The sequence below is a fragment of the Oncorhynchus mykiss genome, chromosome 12, assembly GCF_057628025.1.
Source record: "Oncorhynchus mykiss isolate SJ-2025 chromosome 12, ASM5762802v1, whole genome shotgun sequence".
Lineage (NCBI taxonomy): Eukaryota > Metazoa > Chordata > Actinopteri > Salmoniformes > Salmonidae > Oncorhynchus > Oncorhynchus mykiss.
In genome coordinates, this window is record NC_143033.1 from 33,150,067 (window position 1) to 33,174,562 (window position 24,496).

The 24,496-nt window shown below is 42.6% G+C and overlaps 2 protein-coding genes across 3 annotated transcripts; one reads left to right on the top strand and one right to left on the bottom strand.

Annotated features, from left to right (window-relative positions):
- Positions 1-1,011: 1,011 nt before the first annotated feature.
- On the bottom strand, positions 1,012-2,748 carry LOC110537466 (autophagy-related protein 101). Its single transcript, XM_021623527.3, has 2 exons — positions 2,113-2,748; positions 1,012-1,990 (listed from the first exon to the last, which is right to left on the bottom strand). The coding sequence occupies exons 1-2, from the start codon at positions 2,362-2,364 to the stop codon at positions 1,589-1,591; spliced, it is 654 nt and encodes a 217-aa protein (XP_021479202.1). The 5' UTR covers positions 2,365-2,748; the 3' UTR covers positions 1,012-1,588.
- LOC110537465 (C2 domain-containing protein 2) lies at positions 2,743-24,281 on the top strand. 2 transcript variants are annotated; one of them, XM_021623526.3, is made up of 13 exons: positions 2,743-4,215; positions 5,087-5,182; positions 6,667-6,786; positions 15,261-15,362; positions 15,583-15,699; positions 15,980-16,091; positions 17,045-17,153; positions 17,361-17,425; positions 17,671-17,786; positions 17,945-18,119; positions 18,906-19,150; positions 19,274-19,577; positions 20,732-24,281. In XM_021623526.3, the coding sequence occupies exons 1-13, from the start codon at positions 3,898-3,900 to the stop codon at positions 20,989-20,991; spliced, it is 2,139 nt and encodes a 712-aa protein (XP_021479201.1). In that variant the 5' UTR covers positions 2,743-3,897; the 3' UTR covers positions 20,992-24,281. The 2 variants fall into 2 exon arrangements, 1 of the variants encoding a protein (XP_021479201.1); XR_016485041.1 differs by having other exon boundaries at positions 2,777-4,215; positions 17,619-17,786.
- Positions 24,282-24,496: the final 215 nt, after the last annotated feature.

A 24,496-nucleotide genomic window follows, 5' to 3' on the forward strand; every position in this document is an offset into this window, starting at 1 on the left:
AAGAAAGTAATACTAAGTGTATGTTGTGTAGTAAGCTGTTAGTAGCCCATGTGCCCCACCCTAATAATTTGGGCCATTTCCCCTCATAATTTAGCCTACTGTTCTGACTTGGTGGTGCACATGTAACCTATAGCCTGTTTTAGAGAAATGTCATCATTGAATATTGTAAAAATTTAATTGTCTGCTTATATGCCCCCTTTATTTACCCTATGGTTCTGACTCGGTGCACAGGGAGAATACTGTAAGAACGGCCCATGTTCTGAATTTTGTCGTCGTACATTTAAAAAGTGCTGAACAACTAGTTATATTGACTATGTCCGTCTTAACTCACACTTGTCTTAATCGAAATTACGAATGCCATTTACCCTCGTTGTCCCCTTATGCCATAGTTTGTACATCTCAATTGTCAGTAGAAACCACATTTGTTTAAGCCAGTCAGCCATATGAGATATGTTTTTTTTTAAGGCAGTAAATGAGGCTGAATTAACTGTTTCACTGCCAGACAAAGCTCCGCTGATAGCCAGGAGTAAAATTGGTAAGGTGTTGGGGCAGCAGTCCCAACACCGTTTGTCACTGTTATAGTCCAATTAATGTATTGTTTAGTGTTGTGTAGTGGCTTTAATGACATGCATCTAAAACAAAATGTGGGGAGTTTGCCCCAACATTTACATGCTAAAATCGCCACTGTCTATTGTAGAAGCAGTTTCTGCCTATCTTCATACTGTACTGTCTTTGAATATACTGCACAAATCTGAACCTGTAAAGGAGAGGACAGACTAACACGAATGTCAGTCATCTGCAGTAAATCACCTGCTTGGTGTGGAAGAAGCGCGGCAATTCAACGTGTAGTCAGGAAATGAACAGAAAATGACGACCAATGTTCTGTGGTCAGACGCAATTGGACGGCCACCCACTGCGCAAGGCCGAAGTTCGCGTTGGTCTGTCTTTTCCTTAATTAACATCAGTAAGCACAGAACCAGGTGGTTTTCTAGAATAACAAAGTGAAGTCAATTAGGATTATCAATTTTATTTTCAAAAGTGAAACACCTTTCTGCACATTATTTTCTAATAACAAAAGCTAATGTCATAAACATAAATAAGATAGTTACTTTACAATTACTTAAAGCAGTTATTAAATGAAAACCTGTTTCAGACAGACATGCTACTTTTGCAGCACTTTCTTCATACAAAAACATAAAAGATCAAATTGTACTATCGGATGTGAAAGGTCATGTTTCAGTGTTGACAAAGGCATTTTGTGAAAGAATAGGGATAGATAAGTAGGATCCTAAAATGACTGCTTACAAATGTGAATAAAGCGGATTAGACATTTGATGGTGGTACTTCTAGCGTACTACCAGTGCTTCTAACTAATACTTAAGACACTCACAGGCCTGCAAATGCCGATGTCAATGAAGCAATTACATCCCATAGTCAATAAAGTACACAGCCTAGCCCCTGATCCATTTGTGTTGTCTTGATAACATCCTATGGTCACAATCATAGGAGTTAGCAAGACGGCACAAACAGATCTGGAACCAAGCTACCCACAGCCATGTTTTACGATGCAAATTATCTTGAGGCTCCCTCACAGTGCTAAGGTGTCTTTTATCAGCCTTCTCATGGTGGTGCTTACTGAGGTGCCCAGCGTATCAGTGATCTGAAAAGTGATTTTGTACAGGTAAGGCTGTACGTCTTTGAGGCTGGTGTCAAACACATTGTCCACTTCCGACTGTGTGGGCATTTTGGGTAGGTACTCGTGCTGGTTGATCACCTCCACAATGTTGATCACCTTCTCGCCCAGCTTCTCGCCCACTTTCTCCCGGCAGATCTGTCTCTCCTGCTCGTTGGCCAGGTTGACGACGTTGACCTTAATGCTCCAGACCTCCCATGGAATACACTCATCAGAGAAAGGCCAGCGAGACTTCTTTTTCTGGTAGAACTCCAGTGAGATTTGTCCCATTCCATCAGTCCCGTTGCCCATGGCATCCTGTAAATAACAACATAGATCCAGAGGTCAATGGATGCCAGTTTAAAAAAAATACATCTAGCTACATGTTTTAATGTATAATTTCAATAGCCAAACAATCAAAATAGTCAGACAGGCCTTACCTTGAATTCGCCCACTGCTTTCCTGATGACCCTGTCAAGCTCATCTGAAGAAACACGAACAAAACTGAAATCAATATAGTCGCAGTCAATGTCCTGTGTGCCAACAGTGCCAATGGAGTAGGTACCCTCTTTCTTGTAGTGAAATTTTCCAGTGCTGCGATGCAATAGGATAGTGTGCAACAGAGCCAGCATAGCCTCGTCGACCTGTCTTCCCTCCACCGACACCTCCAGAACCTCCGAACGGCAGTTCATGATGATCTGCTTCCCCACAGTGGCAGGTTGAATATATGGGGAAACTCGCAAGCTATTGAAACACACCCTTCAATGGTTGTTTACGTTCCATAAAACAGGGCTAAACATCCAAATGAGCTAGCTAGCGGACGTTAGATGCTACTGCTAGATAGCTATTGTGAGTAGTTAGCTATATCGCGCAGCAAACGTTATTTCACTCGAGCAAGTTCGAAGGTTATCAAGAGAAGGCGCAACTTTCAGATTCACTTGATGAATATAGCTACATATGTTGTTGCTTGCTATCTATGTTCTTTAAATGTATTTATTCATAATAACTTGCTGACACAAAGTGTAATGTCGTCGTTCTTACTAGAGAGGAGGAGCCATTTCTGTAAACACAACACTGGAAAATCTACGGAATGTAGTTTGGTCCAATCCGAGCCTTGTATCTCTGCAAGGTAACAAAACGTGTATCGATAATAGCTCTGTAATTACAGTTATTCCCGCATCAGAAAGCTGATTTTCTTATATAAGAAAATGTATTTGAAGATATAATTGATAGTTTCGAAAGACCCGCTAGAGGTTAAAACAGGGCGCACTTGGGGTGCTTTAAGATATCGCTATGCACTCTGGGAATAACAGTTCATGTCACATATATCGCATTGGCAAGTTTTCGATTTCGGTCATCGTTGGTATCGGAGATGCTCTGCAAGTTTGAGATGAGGCTTTATAAGAATCTCACGAAATTATCATTTTCCCCTCCGCCGTTTAAAGCTAGCCACATAATAGTTTCACTTTGTTTTACACCATGGACGCCAGAAATGATTCATGGACATTACATTTTGGAATACGTGTTACTGGGTAGCAGCTAGCTAACTTGCTTGTTAGCTACCTACTGCAATTTACTAGAATACACATTAGCTAGCAATCGAATGAAAGAAAGGTCTGAAGTTAGCTAACTTTTATGAAAAGCTAGTAACCATGTGTAGCTAACTTACTGTTGTTGGCTAGCTAGCCAAAGACAGACATTTTATACAATGTTGTTCAGCTAGAGCTGTGGAACTTACTTAGAAGCTTGGTAAAACTTACGTTACTCAGAATAACACTCACGTTATTTTAGCTAGCTATTTGCAATAAAGGAAACCATGTATTGTACTTGCTTGTTTTTAGCTACCTAGCTAGCATTTTTCTGACTACCGTTTTCAAACCAGATAACGTTAGATAGCAAGATTACATCCTTGAGAAGTCTGTCGCCAGCCAAGTTACTCGTCTTGGGTATTTTATTTTCGTTTAAAGTTGCGCCTCGGGAGCCAGGATATTATTGACAAGAGGCTAACATTAGCTTTCATACTGGTTCAGTGGTTGAACTTGTGGTGGTAAGGCTAGCTCCCATTGCTATAATAGTTGGATCTCGTCCTCCGTTAGCTAGCTGTCTTGAATGACAGGGACTTTCTTGCAAAGATCATCGGACCATGTTTTTGTACTGTTCTTACTTTTAAGGGACCATTGTTATTAGCTAAATACATAGCTAGCTAAACAAGTAAATTGCTGAGGATGCCTGGCTCAGAAATTAATCTTTCAAATGCTGATTTGGGAGAATTTGACTCAGAAAGTCTCCCTTCAAACTCCGGTTTGGGAGACTTGCCATGGCTTTGCATGGTTACGCTGTTCATTGCCTCCATCATTACATTGATACTGTATCTAGTACAGTATTTTTACAGCGATCTACGGATACAGATGCCTGAGCAAAACAATGCTGGTTCGGGGGAAGCGGACGTTCTGTTGGGATGGGCGCTTTCACTGAACAGTTGGAAAAGTCAATGGAGAGGGGCTTGGTGCAGAGCTTTGAATGACGAATCGACGAAGTCTGGGGTAAGTCTAACTACAGTTTGTACGACATATATGTGATACATATGTTTCCATTACTGGGCGTTACAGGTTAGCTTATTCTTAACGCCACCATGGAATTTTCAAATAACCTGCTCTTGGTGCTACAGTGGATTTAATATCTTTCTAAGCTTTCTGTGTTTTTTGTAGAATCACCTGAAACTGTACATGAACATTTACTAGATACCCTTTCCCCCCGAAACGAAAACAAATACAGTATCGCTAATAGCAGGTTAGTTGAAAAATTCAAGTCCCATGTCGACCAATAGATTGTTTCACTTAACAGATTACTATTGGGAAACTACAGAGCTGACTGTAGCTACGCATATATCTCTCTCTCTCTCTCTCTCTCTCTCTCTCTCTCTCTCTATATATATATATATATATATATATATATATATATATATATATATATATATATATATATGTATATGTATGTGTATTTATTTATTTAAATAGTCCCTGGTAGACATGACAAAGAATCCACTGTAGCCAAACAAACAATATATGAATACAGGATCTGTATGAACCTAACAAGACTTGAGTACACATGTGAGCATCGTGACAGCACAGGCTCCCTGTCACAGAATACAGTGTCAACAATCTTGATTCCCATACGTTGACACTGCCTTGTTGAAACCTCATCTCTCAAGCTACTGTCAAGAGTTGAAGCTCCTGTAGCCGCAAACTGTAAGCGTGATCCAAATTGTAAAGGTGACCCATTTCTTCCATGTTCTCTAACTCTTTGACTGAAACTGTCAAAATGAAGTGTAATGTTGAGATAATGACAGTTGTTGGGGCATAGCCTATTGCTGATCACCTCCTGACCTGACCGGTGTACTCCTAACTCACACAGTGCCCAGTGCAACTAATATTAGAAGAGGACGGCCTCGAGTCATCAGAACTGGTGGTTGGCCAAGTGTCCAGCTTCAAGAAGTCTGCTAGTCAGAAGGTAAGAGAGTCTGATACACAGGGACTGGCTCTCATCCAATGGTTCTCAATAAATTGCACACACAATGAAAAGCTCAGTACATTAATGCATTATAGCCCAGACATGGTTTTATCATTGTTTTTGAATGCTTCTTTTCCTGATAAAATCACGATCGAGTTAAGATGAGGAATCTGGATCAATGTTGTCATTGTTGAACCCAGTGCAGCGTCATCATTCTCCTCCTATAGCCAATGAAATAATTTTTATTTTGGCCTCTTTGACATTCATTACAGCTAGAAAAGCAAGCATTTATGCTGTTGCCATTTCCTAATCAACATGCCCTAATGTCATAACCCAGCTCTGTAGTCAATCCACTCTTCCACTGTAATTCAATGTAGAGGGGCTGATCTACTGGTGCTACAGCCATTTAACTTAATTTCAGGTCTGCAGTGGCCAATATCCTGAGTTACAATGTCCATTAACTTCACTGGCACTTCCAGACATTTCCCCCTCCCCTTAAATTGTCTGGCTGGAGCCAATAGCAGCCTCTTTACAGTTTTCATGCTGTAAGCACACTTTTACTACCTCCTCTCCAGCTCTAAGTTCATGGGATCCTCATATAACCAGCCCTCTTCTAAAAGGAAGATGAACAACAAGTTATCAATAAGATTTTCAACAATAGCATTGGCAGATTTTGTATGGAGAAACAAAGTAAAGCAACGATTTAAACTAGTCTGTGTTATTAAATGCCTGCTCAGTTTTTTGGGGGCTTTTCTATAATATGCAAGATCCAGATGCTGCTTCATTGTTTTCTGCTCCCAGAGACTTTGGTGAACAAAGGTGTGTCCTTGCCCTGCCTCCATTGGTATGTGTATGCAGTAAGACGCTTATGTAGCTGTCCCCTTATAGCCAGCCCAGTACAGATCAGCACTGTAAAACAACTCAGAACTCGAGTTCTCCAACTTCCGACTCCAGTGTGTGCAAGACAACCGGGAACTCTGGAGTGGCGAAAAACTAGCTTCGACTAGGAAAAATCATTAGAACGGTCATCTAACTCAGATTTCCAAGTGGGAAACTCTGGCATCTTTCTAGCGCTCCAACCTGAAGATCAATGATGTCATGATTTTACCTAGTCCCCCCCCCCCCCCCCCCCCAGAGTTACCAGTTGTCTTGAAAGCACCATAAGGAGACTAGGGAACCAATGACAAGGAGGGTCAAGCAGGGAGAAATGGGCAGTACCCTCCTTTAATGAGATGCTTCATGTTTGAGCTTTCAAGTTGATTGTTGTCACACTCTGAAATAGGCAACACACATAGTTCCCATTAAGGAAAAACTACAGGTTAACCAATTGTAATGTGAACCACGTATGCAGTTTGCAAGAATACCACAATCATAGTTAGGCATGTTTAGCACCAAGCACCTTTTTACCTCAAATACATGTTTGAGTGTTCCCTCGCTTATTGTATGGTACTATTGTAACTATTTGCTGTCTTGTCTTCCTATAGGCTGCACGATGCAAGGTGGTCGGGGACAAGCTTCAGTTCTCCCTCAGTGCTTCACCATCAGCCATGTCTCCAGGAGATCCCTGTAGGTACAGCGTAAAGATATCTCCACTTGAACTGCAGGTAAATGAACACAACAGTTGTGCTCACTACATCTGCAGCTATAATATATCCCTTCCCATTTCAATTGGAGCTATGCTTAATACGAACAAAGTGAGAGCGAGTCAGAGGTGGCAGGGTTCCTGGTTGTCTTAATGGAGGAAGCTCTGATTTATTGAACATGACGCACTTCAGCAGAGCTTCGCTTCTGCTACAAGAATCAGATTAAATGGCGAGGACTCCGAGGTTGATAAATGCCCTCGAGACCTTGTTTAAATTACTGTCAGTGTCATGTAAAATACTGGAGGGGATGAGTTCCCAGCTCCCCCATTTTTTGGTAAAGGTGCCCCACTTTCCCTACTACCTTCACTTTTATTGTTGGAGTATAATCACAGACACAATCACATACTAATGGAATTAAGAATTTTCCACCCAAAAATAATGGTCTTGACGTTGAGTGATAGGCTATCTTTCATGCAAAACCAAGTAGAGATGGCTTGATTCATCTATTTTAGTAGCACGGCCCATAACTGAATGGGCACGATTTACAGTCAAGTCTCAGGTTTACCCACAATGTTTACGCAATCTAGCCTTTGTCTCTCTGCTTGAATTAAAGTTATTTCGAAATATGGTCCTTGTGAATGTTGACCTGTTTAAAGGTCTTACTCACATTGTGTGATCACGCTCTCCACAGCCAGTCTTCCGGAACAGCTAGTGCCCTCATGCATGTTTCAGTGTTATTTGCCTTGAAGCGAGCATAGAAGTAGTTTAGCTCGTCTGGTAGGCTCGTGTCATGGACAGCTCTTGGCTGTGCTTCCCTTTGTAGTCTGTAATGGTTTGCAAGCCTTGCCACATCTGACGAGCGTCAGAGCCGGTGTAGTATGATTCGATCTTCGTCAATACAGGACTCTTTGCCTGTTTGATGGTTTGTCAGAGGGAATTGCGGGATTTCTTATAAGCTTTCGGGTTAGAGTCCTGCTCCTTGAAAGCGGCAGCTCTAGCCTTTAGCTCAGTGCGGATGTTACCTGTAATCCATGGCTTCTGGTTGGGGTATGTATGTATGGTCACCGTGTGGACGATGTCATCGATGCACTTATTGATGAAGCCAATGACTGATGTGGTGTAGTCCTCAATGTCATTGGAGGAATCCCGAAACATATTCCGGTCTAAGCTTGCAAAACAGTCTTGTAGCTTAGCATCTGCTTCATCTGACCACGTTATTATTGATCTAGTCACTGGTGCTTCCTGCTTTAATTTTTAGCTTGTAAGCAGGAATCAGGAGGATATAATTATGGTCAGATTTGCCAAATGGAGGTCGAGGGAGAGATTTGTATGCGTCTCTGTGTGTGGAGTAAAGATGGTCCAGAGTTTTATTTTTTTGTGTATTTTTTTCCCCACTCAGGTTGAACATTTAACATGCTGATAGAAATGTGGTAAAACGGATGATGGTTTCCCTGCATTATAGGACTATTTCTCTCTATACCATTTGTATTTAATTAACCTTTGACTATTGGATGTTCTTATAGGCACTTTAGTATTGCCAGTGTAACAGTATAGCTTCCATCCCTCTCCTTGCTCCTACCTGGGCTCGAACCAGGAACATATTGACAACAGCCACCCTCGAAGCAGCGTTACCCATCGCTCCACAAAAGCCGTGGCCCTTGCAGAGCAAGGGGAACAACCACTCCAAGTCTCAGAGCGAGTGACGTTTGAAACGCTATTAGCGCGCACCCCGCTAACTAGCTAGCCATTTCACATCGGTTACACCAGCCTAATCTCGGGAGTTGATAGGCTTGAAGTCAAAACGCTTGCAGGCAAACGCACGAAAGTGCTGTTTGAATTAATGCTTACGAGCCTGCTGGTACCTACCATCGCTCAGTCAGACTGCTCTATCAAATCATAGACTTAGTTATAACATGATAACACATAGAAATACGAGCCCTAGGTCATTAATATGGTAGAATCAGGAAACTATCATCTCGTAAACAAGACGTTTATTCTTTAAGTGAAATACGGAACCGTTCCGTGTTTTATCTAACGGGTGGCATCCATAAGTCCAAATATCACATTTGTATTTGTCACATACACATGGTTAGCAGATGTTAATGCGAGTGTAGCGAAATTTATTTTTATTAATTTTTTATTTCACCTTTATTTAACCAGGTAGGCTAGTTGAGAACAAGTTCTCATTTGCAACTGTGACCTGGCCAAGATAAAGCATAGCAGTGTGTACAGACAACAACACAGAGTTACACATGGAGTAAACAATAAACAAGTCAATAACATAGTAGAAAAAAGAAAAAAAAAGTATCTATATACATTGTGTGCAAAAGGCATGAGCAGGTAGGCAATAAATAGGCCATAGGAGTGAATAATTACAATTTAGCAGATTAAGACTGGAGTGATAAATGATCAGATGAACATGTGCAGGTAGAGATACTGGTGTGCAAAAGAGCAGAAAAGTAAATAAAATAAAAACAGTATGGGGCTGAGGTAGGTCAATTGGGTGGGCTATATACCGATGGACTATGTACAGCTGCAGCGATCGGTTAGCTGCTCAGATAGCAGATGTTTAAAGTTGGTGATGGAGATAAATGTCTCCAAATGCTTGTGCTTCTAGTTCTGACAATGCAGTTATTATCAACGAGTAATCTAACCTAACAATTCCACAACTACTACCTTATACACACAAGTGTAAAGGGATAAAGAATATGTACATACAGATATATGAATGAGTGATGGTACAGAACGGCATAGGCAAGATGCAGTAGATGGTATAGAGTACAGTATATACATATGAGATGAGTAATGTAGGGTATGTAAACATTATATAAAGTGGCTAGTGATATATTTTACGTACATTTCCATCAATTCCCATTATTAAAGGGGCTGGAGTTGAGTCAGTGTGTTGGCAGCAGCCACTCAATGTTAGTGGTGGCTGTTTAACAGTCTGATGTGGTGGTGTAGGTGTCCTGGAGGGCAGGTAGTTTGCCCCCGGTGATGCGTTGTGCAGACCTCACTACCCTCTGGAGAGCCTTACGGTTGTGGGCGGAGCAGTTGCCGTACCAGGCGGTGATACAGCCTGACAGGATGCTCTTGGTTGTGCATCTACAGAAGTTTGTGAGTGCTTTTGGTGACAAGCCAAATTTCTTCAGCCTCCTGAAGTTGAAGAGGCGCTGCTGCGCCTTCTTCACAACGCTGTCTGTGTGGGTGGACCAATTCAGTTTGTCCGTGATGTGTACGCCGAGGAACTTGAAACTTGAAACTACCCTCTCTACTACTGTCCCGTCGATGTGTATAGGGGGGTGCTCCCTCTGCTGTTTCCTGAAGTCCACAATCATCTCGTTTTGTTGATGTTGAGTGTGAGGTTATTTTCTTGACACCACACTCCGAGGGCCCTCACCTCCTCCCTGTAGGCCGTCACATTGTTGTTGGTAATCAAGCCTACCACTCTAGTGTCATCCGCAAACTTGATGATTGAGTTGGAGGCGTGCATGGCCACGCAGTCGTGGGTGTACAGGGAGTACAGGAGACGGCTCAGAACGCACCCTTGTGGGGCCCCAGTGTTGAGGATCAGCGGGGTGGAGATGTTGTTACCTACCCTCACCACCTGGGGGGCGGCCCGTCAGGAAGTCCAGTAACCAGTTGCACAGGGTGGGGTCGAGACCCAGGGTCTCGAGCTTGATGACGAGTTTGGAGGGTACTATGGCGTTAAATGCTGAGCTGTAGTCGATGAACAGCATTCTCACATAGGTATTACTCTTGTCCAGATGGGTTAGGGCAGTGTGCAGTGTGATTGCGATTGCGTCGTCTGTGGACCTATTGGGGCGGTAAGCAAGTTGGAGTGGGTCTAGGGTGTCAGGTAGGGTGGAGGTGATATGGTCCTTGACTAGTCTCAAAGCACTTCATGATGACGGAAGTGAGTGCTACGGGACGGACGTCGTTTAGCTCAGTTACCTTAGCTTTCTTGGGAACAGGAACAAATATTGCTGTTACATTGCACAACCTTCAATGTTATGTCATAATTACGGCCCATATACACTGACTCTGCGTGCAATGAACGCAAGAGAAGTGACACAATTTCACCTGGTTAATATTGCCTGCTAACCTGGATTTCTTTTAGCTAAATATGCAGGTTTAAAAATATATAATTCTCTGTTTTTTGTTTTAAGAAAGGCATTGGTGTTTATGGTTAGGTACACATTGGAGCAACGATACGCACCGCATCGATTATATGTAACGCAGGACACGCAAGATAAACTAGTAATATCATCAACCATGTGTAGTTAACTAGTGATTATGATTGATTGATTTTGTTTTTTATAAGATAAGTTTAATGCTAGCTAGCAACTTACCGTGGCTTACTGCATTCACGTAACAGGCAGGCTCCTCGTGGAGTGCAATGAGAGGCAGGTGGTTAGAGCGTTGGACTAGTTAACTGTAAGGTTGCAAGATTGAATCCCTGAGCTGACGAGGTAAAAATCTGTCATTCTGCCCCTGAACAAGGCAGTTAACCCATCGTTCCTAGGCCGTCATTGAAAATAAGAATGTGTTCTTAATTGACTGCCTAGTTAAATAAAGATTAAATAAAGGTGTAAAAAAAAGATATATATATTTCTTAAATCGGCCAAATCTGTATTTTTGAATCACCTTTTATTTGTTATGAAAACTTGAAATTGGCTATTCCGATTAATTGGTCGACCTCTAGTATTGACTGACCTTCATGTCTTAAAGTAATGATGGATTGTCATTTTTCTTTGTTTTTTTTACTTAGTATTTTACCAAATAGGGCATCTGTATTCCACCCCTACCTTGTCACAACACAACTGATTCGCTCAAATGCATTAAGAAGGAAAGAAATTCCACAAATCAACTTTTAACAAGGCACACCTGTTAATTGAAATGCATTCCAGGTGACTACCTCATGAAGCTGGTTAAGAGAATGCCAAGAGTGTGCAAAGCTGTCAAAGCATAGGGTGGCTACTTTGAAGAATCTCAAATATAAAATATATTTTCATTTGTTAAACACTTTTTTTGGTTACTACATGATTACATATGTTATTTCATAGTTTTGATGTCTTCTCTATTATTCGGCAGGGGCGGCAGGGTAGCCTAGTGGTTAGAGCGTTGGACTAGTAACTGAAAGGTTGCAAGTTCAATCCCCCCGAGCTGACAAGGTACAAATCTGTCGTTCTGCCCCTGAACAGGCAGTTAACCCACTGTTCCTAGGCCGTCATTGAAAATAAGAATTTGTTCTTAACTGACTTGCCTAGTTAAATAAAGGTAAAATAAAAAAATAAAAAAAAATTCTACAACAACAAAAATAAAGAAAAACCCTTGAATGAGTAGGTGTGTCAACTTTTGACTGGTACTGTAAGTGTTCAGACCCTCTGCTCAGTACTTTGTTGAAGCACTTTTGGCATCGATTACAGCCTCAAGTCTTCTTTGGTATGACGCTACAAGCTTGACGAACCTGTTTTATCAGACTAGAGAATCTTGTTTCTTATGGTCAGAGTTCTTTAGGTGCCTTTAGGCAAATTCCAATCGGACCGTCATGTGCCTTTTACTGAGGAGTGGCTCCTGTCTGGCGACTCTACCACCAAAGGCCTGATTGGTGGAGTGCTGCAGAGATGGTTGTCCTTCTGAAAGGTTTTCCCATCTCCTTAGAGGAACTCTGGAGCTCTGTCAGAGTGACCATCGGGTTCCTGGTCGCCTCCCTAACCAAGGCCCTTCTCCCCCTGATTGCTCAGTCTGGCAGGGTGGCCAGCTTTAGGAAGAGTTTTTGTGTCTCCAAACTTCTTCCATTTAAGAATGATGGAGGCCGCTGTGTTCTTCGGCCCTTCAATGCTGCAAAAATTGTTAGGTACCCTTCCCCAGATCTGTGCCTTGACACAATCCTGTCACGAACCTAGACGGACAATTCGTTCAACCTCATGGCTTAGTTTTTACTTTGACATGTACCGCCAACTGTGGGACCTTGATAGACAGGTGTGTGCCTTTCCAAATCATATCCAATCAATTGAATTTACCACAGGTGGACTCCAATCAAGTTGTATAAACATCTCAAGGATGATCAATGGAAACAGGATGCATCTGAGATCAATTTCGAGTCATAGCAAAGTGTCTGAATACTTAAGGTCTTTCTGATTTAAAAAATAAATAAAAATACAAATAATTAGCAATCATTTCTAAACCTTTTCGCTTTGTCATTATAGGGTATTGTTTGTAGATTGAGGAACATTTTTTAATTTAATCAATTTTAGAATAAGGCTGTCAAATAACAAAATGTGGAAAAGGTCAAGGGTTCGGAATACTTTTCCCGAATGCACTGTATGTTTGTTGTGCTCTCCATTACTTAGAGCACAGTACAAGGAAACTTAAGTAACCCTTAGGTCTACACTGTTTCCAGTCTGACCGAAATCTACTTTTATTGACCAAACTTTTTGTTTCACTTAATCCAGGCATTTTACCTGGGTATTTCAGTGCTATCAGAAAAAGCCTTCGTTTGGTAACACAGATTTGTCTGTACAGCCAGAGCAGAATCTAGGCATTTTGGGACAGGGTGGCCCAGGGCTGTGGCGGTTAGGATTGCACATTTTGGGGAATATTCAGAGGTGGAAACTTTCCATGGGAATTAACAGGAATATATGCAAATTATTATTAATACCATTTAAATGGAGATGTTTTTTGTATTGAATGTTTTTACCATATCATATGGAGACAGAATCATAAACCTTTTACCTTATCATAAGTAGACATGGCAAATGATTAAATCCTTCCAATAGAAATAAAAATAACTATTTAGGTAAGAATTGAACTTTAACTAAATTAGTTGACTCTTCACATGGGATGATTTCAATGAACAACAAAAGGGAATATTGAATGATCCCCAATGATCCATCGCATCTGTAAAATGATAGTCTAGAAACTAAAGCTTTGGTTGACTTCCTCTCAGGCTTATATGTCTTCTCCCTGGACCTCCTCAATGTCCACCTCTTGAACATCAGACTCTGAGGCCTCATCTTCACTGTCACTTTCCAACCTTGTTGAGGATGGCTTGTTGACAGGCTCAAAAAGCCTCAAATTTGCCCGGATGGCCACCAATTTTTCAACCCTTGTATTGGTCAGCCTGTTGCGTGCTTTGGTGTGTGTTCCCAAACAAGGACCAGTTGCGCTTTGAGGTGGCTGATGTTGGTGGGATTTGGAGGATGATGGAGGCAACAGGGGAAAGAGCCTCAGATCCACAAAGTCCCTTCCACCAGGTGGCTGATGGAATATGTTGGCACGACTGCCATATTGAAACTCCATCCCAAAGCCTTTTCTTGGAAGTGTACTTCGCCTTCGCTTTTCTTTTTAAAGCACTGAGTCTGATGCAACAGATCAGAATGTTTAGCTTAAAATGTTTGTAAACTATTAGGCTGTTTCTTTAGATTATGAAGTGCAGCGATGCGCACACGGCAGTAGGCGCGAATGTTCCAAAATGCAATCAATTTGCGGGATAACACAAAAGTGACTGCAAATCTGATTTATGCATGTAATTCTTTAATATAAAGGTGCATTTTTATGGTTTAAATCTTCGCCGAACTTGTAGCTCAAGCTCCGACTATGTATGCCGGTTGTGATGCGGATTAATGTGCTTTATTTTCAGAAGTTATTTGGCCACTTTAGTTGTGATACAATCCTTATCAACACATATAGGATTATGGGCTAGGCGACATGAGGTGTGCGACTAGGATTTGAAAAGGTGCAACAACAAAAAGGCATGCGCTGTTTCTTGCCTTACTGCACATGCTGGGTGTCATTCACAAGTGATAATACATCATTCGCTAGTGATAATATTGTCACACATCAGACTTCTTAATTTAATGTTGTCTTCACATATACTGTGAAATTACTTTTGATTTAGGATGGACCATTATCATGCACCGGTCTCAGTACAAAAAAATCTCTGCACTTAAATTGCGAATGGAGGATGTTTTTCCTGTGGTTAATTTTTATGCTAGCCAATTAGGCTATACTCCTGTTGTAAAGAAAAGCAATGGGTTTAATATTAGTAAAGTGGATAAATAAATATAGTAGGCTTAACCTATAGAAAGGCTTAACCTATTCGATTACATTCGCATTGATGTCAGAGTGATTACAGGGACAATAGAGAGCTGAGTACCAGGCAGTTTGCAAGTTTGGTATGCTACTAATGACCACCAGCAGCAGCATCAGAGCTTGGAGAAGCCTAGTTACTGGAATTTGACTGCAGTCATGACTCGTGACTGCCGGTGTGCCGGTTATACAGTCACCGTAACAGCCCTAGGATGGCCCAGTCACTAGTACAGTCCTACCTTTGACGATCACCTCCACTCTCGCTCACTCACTCTCTCTCACTTACTCTCTCTGTGCTGGACTGCTCAATTACAGCTCATTGTGTTGGCTTGCACTCTGAGCTGTGTGTGTGTTGAACGGTGTTGTTGCTTATGGTGGTTCTGTTGCCCTCTGTTCCCCAGTTGGACTTGCAGATGAGGGAGGCTGAAGGGCAGGTCCAGGTGGTCTGGGGGGTGTGCCATCTCGAGACTTGGGACCTGCAGCTCAGCCCCAGCTTCACACAGGTACAGCCCACCGTCTCAGTTGTAGTGTTAAAGGCAATACACATTTGAAAAAATGACGTAAGCACTTCAATACTTCTTGAGTGTAAACTGCAAACCTGAACATGTTCCTTTAGGATGTATCCCAAAACCATCAGTCCAGACAAGTCAAAGTGTAATGGCAATGATTGCTAGTGATATGATGAGATAGTTGATCGGTTTGTTTGTTGTACGTCTCTGTCAGGACCATGCCACAGGCCCCAGTGTGGCTGCAGTAAAGGACAGGCTGAGACAGCTGCTGTGTGCGGTGCGTCCCTCCATTATGCTGAGTTGCAGGCCTGCTCAGGCCACAGAGGTCAAGGTGAGAGGAAGACATACGACAACAAAAACACTGCGTCAGCACATCGTGCTCCTGTCACCCCGTGGCCATCTCTATACCTCTCCATTGATTGATGTGCTGAAGCGCTTACATAGCAACATTGATAGGTTGCTTAGTCTCTACACCCCACGTTCTTGAGTCAGATGTGTTAGTGCTGAGCTGGAACAATAGCCTGCACACCCTCTAGCTCTACATTTCTACTCTGCACTACATGGCATATGGAAGTGCCTAGTATCGCCATGTTCTCTGTCACCCTTTCTAGGAGGCCCGTAACAAGGTGACATCACCGCCCAAGCCCCCCCGCGCTCACGACTGGAAGCTGCTGGTAAAGAATATCCGGGTAACGTGTAAGGAGCAGGAGGACGGTGCTGCAGGTGAGGGACACCACTGGCTCACAACCTGGTTCGACTATGGAAACATGATCAAAACACTGAAGTTTTGTTACAGCTCCAAATGTGCCTCATCTTGAGGTGGCTGCCAGAAGAGATGACTGCATCATGGAACCCAAGGAGCCACTGAGACTTGTTCTTTTCTGACCTCTGTTGAACCCTAATCATTGTGGTTCTAAACTCTCCTACAGTAGCAGGGGTGGCATAGCTGCAGCTCATCACCCCACAGCAGGGGCAGAGCGTATCTCCCTGAATAGATTACTATTGATAAATTAATTTGTGGCGGTCACCACTTCTCACCCCCGTGGCTTCTTTTTCATTAAAGCAAAGTGGACAATTATGCTGCTAGGATTTGTGAAATTGGCTGCGACCCAAAGCTAAGGAGGCAGCAGCTTTTTGGTGTGTGCTGTCTGAAAGGCTCTACATAACTGCAGAAATGTAATGAATTAAAGCAAACCAGGTCCCTTTCATTGAGTTTCAGCCTGGCTTGCCAATCACTAGTGAAGTTTCCTGTTATCTTGTAATGGCTCCATTCCCCTTAGCTTAGCCTCAGTCCGGCCTGAAGCTGAGTGTTTAGTTGGCCAATGGCCAGGGCAACTTGTGTCTCTACCAGTTGATGCATTATTCATTCTGTTACAAGCCAGCGCTGCTTTATCTCAGTCATTGACATGTAAAGATACTGGTCACAAAGTCACTCAAAGTTATTAGCATTATATTAAACTAAAGTGTTCAGACCATAGAAGTAGAACGAACTCATTCTAGTTCTGTGGTTCAGACATCTAAAGTCATTTTGATCTAATGTTCAAAAATCATAATGCTCATAAATGGAGTTGTCAGTGTACTGTATTGACTGGTGTTTCATTATCCCCAACCCTAATTGATTTGTATGTGAACATGCATTTCTGTTCAACTCATCTTCTGTTGTTTGCACTTTGCAGGCAGTCTGAATCCCCTGTGTGTGCTGCAGCTAGACGACCCTCCACAGAAACTCTCCACTTCAGTCCTACAGAACACAGCCAGTCCAGCCTGGGACCAGCCCTTCATCTTGTGAGTCCAGCTCCAATGCTGCCAGAAACTGTCTTTACAGACCCCGGTCTATAGGGAAAGCAAAAATTCATTTGTAGCCTGTGAGCTCAATCGCTTAGTAAACACTTGCCACCGGTTGCGTTATATCCAACCCACAGTTCTCCTCTCTCCCTCATTGTCTTTGTTACTCATTTTCAGTTTAGTGAATGTTTCTCTTTCTCTCATCAGTGAGCTGAATGGACGATCAAAAGAGCTGAAAATTCAGCTGCTGGATGATGGGAAACCGCAGGAGAGTAAGTGTATCTTTGTTTTGAATCTCTGTCTTTATGGACAGGGAGAGGGAATGATGCTAATAATCTGTCCCATACGCACCCAAAATAGTTTTACTTTGAAATTGTTTTTAATAACAATGAAAGCTTTGTCTGACAGTTAAAATGTCCTCTGTATCATGTTGTCTGCCATTTTACTCATTTATTTTTCCTGTAGGTATGAAGTCTTGTAATCGCAAACTGATTGGGATGTGTTGTCTTCCTGATAGACTCCTTACTGGGTCAAGTGTCTTTGCCTTTTGATCTGGTGAAGAAGCAGCCCAAAGGACAGCAAACATTTACACTCACGACCAAAGATCAAGTGACAGGGTCACTTACTGCTGAGGTAAGAACTAGCTTTTGAACTACTTAATGCATATCATATTCAAGTCTATCCAACACATTGTTTCACTCAATGTTTTTGAAGTTTTATTGAAATTCCAATCAGTTATACTTGAACACGTGTGATAATCATGTCTTTACCTTCTTTCTTTTGTACCACAGTTGACCTACCTGAAACCCAGTGAGGTGCGGTCGTGGCAGTCCCCTACTCCAGCCCCCACTAAGAGAGTGGAGATGGACCGCACGGTCATGCCCTGCGGTACTGTGGTCACCACAATCACTGCAGTGAAGAGTAAACCAGGTCGACCACTACTGCCTGGACTAAATATAACCCAGCGTACGTATTGAAGTAACATTTTAATCTGGAACACTAAAAATATGTCAATAAGAGACTCATTTGAAGGTCCTTATCCACATACTACAGACAACCATTCTCTGGAGCTTTGATGTTCAGGCATTTTTTTATTTGTTTTAATTTATTTATTTTTTTATAAAATGTTATCCCCTTTTCTCCCCAATTTTGTGGTATCCAATTGTTGGTAATTACTATCTTGTCTCATCGCTACAACTCCCGTACGGGCTCGGGAGAGACGAAGGTCGAAAGCCATGCATCCTCCGAAACACAACCCAATCAAGCCGCACTGCTTCTTAACACAGCGCGCCTCCAACCCTGAAGCCAGCCGCACCAATGTGTCGGAGGAAACACTGTGCACCTGGCTACCTTGGCTAGCGCACACTGCGTCCGACCCTCCACAGGAGTCGCTGGTGCGCGATGAGACAAGGATATCCCTACCGGCCAAACCCTCCCTAACCCAGACGACGCTAGGCCAATTGTGCGTCGCCCCACGGACCTCCCGGTCTCGGCCGGCTGCGACAGAGCCTGGGCGCGAACTCAGAGTCTCTGATGGCACAGCTAGCGCTGCGATGCAGTTCCCTAGACCAGATGTTCGGGCATTTTGACACAAATTACTGTCACTAGTCTAGGCTAAGCCTTACTATGAGATGTTGCTTACAGAAGATGGGCTCAGATTATTTTAAATCAAATGTATCAAAAATAAAATATATATTTGTATAAGTTATTAGTTGATAAGCCACTTCTCCAAGTGATCTTGTATGTTTTCAGAGACCCCCTCCAATCCTCCCAGCGGCACCAAGTCCAAGGTGTCAGGACGAAGGGTGTCGGCGCAGCCGTCCGTGCTGGGGATCATGGGGAGCAAGGCCTTGTCCTCCTCCGACACAGAGCTACTCATGCTCAACGGGACCGACCCCGTGGCCGAGGCTGCCATCCGCCAGCTCCACGAGTCCGCCAGGCAGAAGCTCAAGTCCCCGGTCAAGAAGAGCACCATCATCATCTCAGGAGTGACCAAGGTACCATAATACATAGGATTTATATAGGGCTTTTCTGAAAGCCAAATATGTACCTTACAGAGCAGCTAGGCAGTACACTCTACCTCTAATAGTGGGTTTTCTGTTCTGTACTCCATTTCCCAGACTCCTCTGTCTCAGGATGATGAGATGGCTCTGATGGCGGGCTATGCTGCTGCGATGGACGCCTCTATGTCGGAGGGCGGATCTCAGGAGATTGCTGTGGCAACTGCATCAGTAGTAAAAGCCAGTAGCAAACCCCTGGAGGTGTCGTCAGACCCCCAGGAGGGCCCCAGTGGAGTGGCCCAGGCTCAAGCCCGGCAGGCCCCGGAGGACTTGGAGTGCCAAGCAGGACAGGGCACAGACCAAGATCCAGACAAAACCTCCATGTCACTATGCATCTCAGAGTCTGGATCCAAAAAGAGCAGAGGTGAGGTTTGATGGAATGTGCCCTATGCCAGTCCTGTGCAGACATATCTCATTGCTGGGTTTATTTTTGGCCTTATTATTTCCTACAATATTCTACTGGCATATCACTTTCTCTTTCTCTCTCTTTCCATGTCATGTATCTAATTTCTCATCGTTCCTTCCTCCTGACACAATGTTTCATGTCTTCCCTTGTCAGTGTTCTTCAAATCAAATCAAATCTTCTTTTCCTTCTTAGAGGAAACTAATCAGAAATGATTTCCAGAAGAGTAAGTCACCTCCCGAACAGCTGTTAGTAGCTTGACTAGATTAGAATGCTATCCATCTGTGAAATGTGACATTCACATTTGCTTTCAGATGGTATAACATTTAATTTTAGGCTGGAGCAGTGCCTAGTTTGGTTGTAAGGAGCAGTTATAAGCACATTCTGTCATGGTTGGTTCTACTTTTCAAGTCCAGATTTATTAGTTACTCCACTTTCTCTTTTTGACCTTGTCTTTGTCCGTGTTTGATTGTCCTTGTTTTCAGCTTGTCTTTGTCCTTGTTCAATGGTGTTTGTGTGTGTTTGTTGTTTACCCACTTACCCTAATTTACTCCCATTCATCAATATGTGGTTTGCATCAAGGTGTGGTTCACCTTTCTTCTCCTCCCAAGATAAAATGATAGGTATCTAGATGTATCTGGCAATGTTTTGTATTGAAGCGTGTGTCAAGTTTCCTAAACTAAGGGTGAACGTTGGCCCACATATTCACAGTATCTCTTGCATATAACTTGGCTCCAATTTATGAGGTGCATTGTGCAAACAAGAATTCATGTTTTTTTCCCTATTTTATTAGTGAATATAGACTGGGATTATGAGGGTAGAGGACACTATCTGACAGTTACTGTCAGCTAGAACAGCAGTCCCTGGCCATCTTCTGAAAACATTGTAAACAGTATCTTAAATAATACCCCCCCCCAAAAACAATTTACAAAAACTTCACCTGCACTTAACCCCCCCTTCTACCTTGACTGATAGAAAGTACATTTGTGATACGTGGTTGCCTTAAGATTAATGCACTAACTGTAAGTCGAGCGTCTGCTAAGTTACTTAAATGTCAAATTAATTATATTAATTTAGGACAACCTCCTCTGGTTTCCTTTTCTCCCTCCCACCAGGAGGCAGCTTCCTGCACAGGAGTGCCAAGCTGTTCTTCCGCCGGCGCCGCCAGTGCAAAGACCCGGGGATGAGCCAGTCGCACAACGACCTGGTGTACTTGGAGCAGCCTGTGACGGTAGACCGGGAGAAACGCACGTCCACCTTCAGCCGGATGCTGAACCGCAAGCTGCTGCCCACGAGCAAGAGCACAGCCAACGGCTCCACCACCACCCAAACAGTGACACCCGTTCCTACCCCAGGGGAGCAGCATGCAGCCTGACCCCCCCCCTCCCACCGATAGGCCTCCAGCCCCCCCACTCCACCACCCCTACCACCCTCTCCTTCCCCTCTAGGCCTCCAGCCCCCCTCTACTTCCCCTACGATGGTCCTCTACCCCCCCCTCCACGCCACCACCCTCTCCTTCCACTCTGATAGTCCTCCACCCCCCCACTCCACCACCCTCTCCTTTCCCTCCAATAGTCCTCCACTCCACCACCCTCTCCTACCACGTCTCCTTCCCCTCCGATAGTTCTCCACTCCACCACGCTCTCCTTCCCCTCCGATAGTTCTCCACCCCCCCCACTCCACCACTCTTTTCTTCCCCTCCGATAGTTCTCCACCCCCCCACCCTCTCCTTCCCCTCAGATAGTCCTCCATCCCCCCACGTTGCCTCCACATCTACCACCTTGCACTGACTGATAGACTCCACTTCCTGATCCGTGAATCCTCCATTACTGGTTGGAAGGCAGTATGGAGGTAAAATATTATCTTTATCTCCCTCCCTCCGGCTCTTCCACCAACCTCACTTTTTTTTGTAGCAGAAATATTTGATAGTGTTTTTGGGTAATGCTAATTTGGAGAAGAAAAAAAATCTTCACCTCCATGCCATTTCATGATAATATTTTTGTAATTAAAAAAAAAAAACATATATTCTGTATTTGTGGCCTTCTAAACCAGAAGAATAACTACTTGTGGCCAACCTGCACCCTCATCCTATTAGAGTGTAGTAACACAGAACAATGAGACAGATATTTCACCGGATGTGTAAATGTGAAGCATCTGGTTGGTGTTTCCACTCACTACCAAATATGGTTGTGAGAGAAAGCCAAGTGGTCGTCAGCGGGAGAAGATGGAGTGAGATGGATTTTGGCCAACATTCTGCTAGTTTTCTCATTGATTAAACATTTGATGTCCATACAGTTTTCTGCTTCCATAACTAGAATCGGTAACAAACCGAGTGGACTACACTTTGTAGACTTTACCCTTTGCCAAAGTTTTGAAAATGCCGTTGTTTTGGAGTGCAAAGGCGAATTGTTATTGCACACGCGCACTTCATAGTAGGCGTTCCCTAACGGAAATATTAAAATAAATTCTATAAAGCGCTAATAAGATCTCACTAGCTCGTGCTTGGCTCTGCCCACCTCCTTGTTTGTTCTGCCCAGTATGATTAATTTGCTCCCATTGGAAACGACAGGCTCTGGTCTATCTTGGGTTAGTTATAAAAAATATTTGGTAGTGAGGTCAACCCTGACCTTTGACCTCTTAAAGGGTCCGATTGAAATGTGGCCCAGAGGGACCAAAGAAGGAGAGAAGAGTGGTGTTGACATGATTTGCACACATTGCTAGATACATTTTCTAGGTTTTACACTCAAGGTGTGATTTTTTTAAAAAGCTTTTTAAGAGTAATTACTTGAACTGCTCTTGTGATAACCTCTATCTGTATAAATAGCAAGCAGTTTGTGGAGGCACTTTGTGATTGAGAGAGGAGTTTGTGTTGACAAAGGGAGACAGTTTGTTCCACTGCAAGGCTGATACTAGTGGGAGATGATAAAGCCTAACATTTTAATTCAAGACATCTTATCTAAAGTAAATTCACATACAAACTTCAGAGCTACTGTGAAAATCTTATGCCAGACTAAACATTTCAGACATCAACAGTTATGGCAGTTCTGTAAATTATCTTTTGATGTCATTGGTTATCTCATACAGTTTTGTACAGTCCAAAATTACACTTGGTAATAAAGAATTGGGAATTTCCACCATAAACACTATTTTAAAACAGTGCAGTGACATTATGGAAAACATGAAAATTGCAATTTTCTGTTTGATAACATTTTAAAATATTTTTTTGCTTTGTATTATCACTTTTCTTTTAAATATTGCAGTGTTTTAAATGCAATTTCCTCTAGTCTTCCGACCTAAAGATTCCTTACACTACAACTGCCTGGGGTTGGTGAGGTAGAAAATGGAACCCCAGTGACATCATGCTGAGAGAGAGAACGAACGTGACACTACCTCAAGGCATACTTGTTGCAGTGTTCACTAAAAACACAGGGGTCATTCACTCATGCGTTTCTGCTGTTTTTTTGTTTTAAAAATGAAATGTAACATATCAGCGCTTTAAACATTGTCTAAACAGAAAGGATGATACATCTTTGGGAAATCTGAATGGTTTGACTGCTTTGGGATTTTATCTAGCTAATGATTGTACTTTTATTTAAGCAGGTAAATTAAATGAGTTGTTTTAAGATAAATTCCCTGCCAACTACTGTTTTTATTCTCATTGAATGAGCCTACTGAGAGGACTGCTATACTCTTATGGACATGATGGCAGTACTCAACATGGACATAGTAGTCAGATGCCCTACTGTTTACAAGGCTTTTGAAGAGACTGGAGAACAGTTGTTCTACCTGTGTAGTAGTGACAAACTGTAGTGGGATTACCTCTTGGAAATTGTCAATTCTTCAGGTATGACCAGTCTTCGAATGACTTGGGACATGCTGTCCCAGAACGGCAGTAGCTGTGCTATCTATACCTATGATCTGGTGTTTTCAGAGGACTTGAGAATGTTGCTGAGTGGCATTAAAATGACAAAGAGGAGCCAGTTGGATTTCCCCTCAACAACCCATATGAAAACATAATCAATGAGCTGTGTTTTTATGATATCCTTGGATGACTGATTACACTGGGGTATCTGGTTGCTGAAAAAAAGGGTATGCCATTTGTGTTGATCTTGAACAACAGCATTAACTAAGTTCTGTCTGCTGCAGATACTGTATGGGTTATGTTTTTTTTTTTAACGTCCTTCCTGTGAAGTATGAACGAGCGCCAAACGCCTCAGATGCTGTAACCGGTCACATATTTGTACAGTGGTGGGTCAAATATTGACGTAAGCTCCTGGAAGGGTTCCCAATGAGCTGACTGCTCCTTGTTTCAGTAAATAAGGTCCCCTTTAGAGCCATCTTGCAGCTAGAGGTGTATGCCGAAACCCAAAGTAATCTTTAAACCTTGTTAAAACTTCAGAAAAGAATGTGGGGTGTTTTAAACATGCAAACTTGATTCTAAGCCTAATCAATGGCAACTGACAAGTGCAAGATTATGCATTTCAATAAGCAGTGGGCCTGTATATTATTAAACAGCTTGCTGACATTTTATATTGTCTCTGTGAAATGTACAGAACCTGGTTGCCTGCTAATATTTAATTACAGTCAATGCCATGCAGGGATTATGAGTAATTATTGACATATCAGGTTTAACATCTTGAGCAATAAATATTAACTGAATAACCACTCAAGTGTGCGGTTTTCTTTGAATCTCTGTGACAAAGTGCTTATTGTCTTTCTCTGAATAATAGTGCTATATGTATTTTGTTTGGAGGCCACACCTGTTTTAAGCAATTACATTTTAACGTAATGTAGACCTAGTGCGTTCAAATATGTGCGTTGTGTAAAGAAATCGAGTCATGAATTAGATATTTTGAAAACGTAGCTGTTTTATTAGCAAT

Bases quoted from the DNA above. Each gene is read 5' to 3' on its own strand.
- LOC110537466 (XM_021623527.3), bottom strand. From the start codon at position 2,364: ATGAACTGCCGTTCGGAGGTTCTGGAGGTGTCGGTGGAGGGAAGACAG. The intron at 1,991-2,112 runs GTAAGGCCTGTC...TGTTATTTACAG, and splicing joins AAGCAGTGGGCGAATTCAAG to GATGCCATGGGCAACGGGAC.
- LOC110537465 (XM_021623526.3), top strand. From the start codon at position 3,898: ATGCCTGGCTCAGAAATTAATCTTTCAAATGCTGATTTGGGAGAATTT. The intron at 6,787-15,260 runs GTAAATGAACAC...TCTGTTCCCCAG, and splicing joins TATCTCCACTTGAACTGCAG to TTGGACTTGCAGATGAGGGA. The intron at 15,700-15,979 runs GTGAGAGGAAGA...CACCCTTTCTAG, and splicing joins CTCAGGCCACAGAGGTCAAG to GAGGCCCGTAACAAGGTGAC.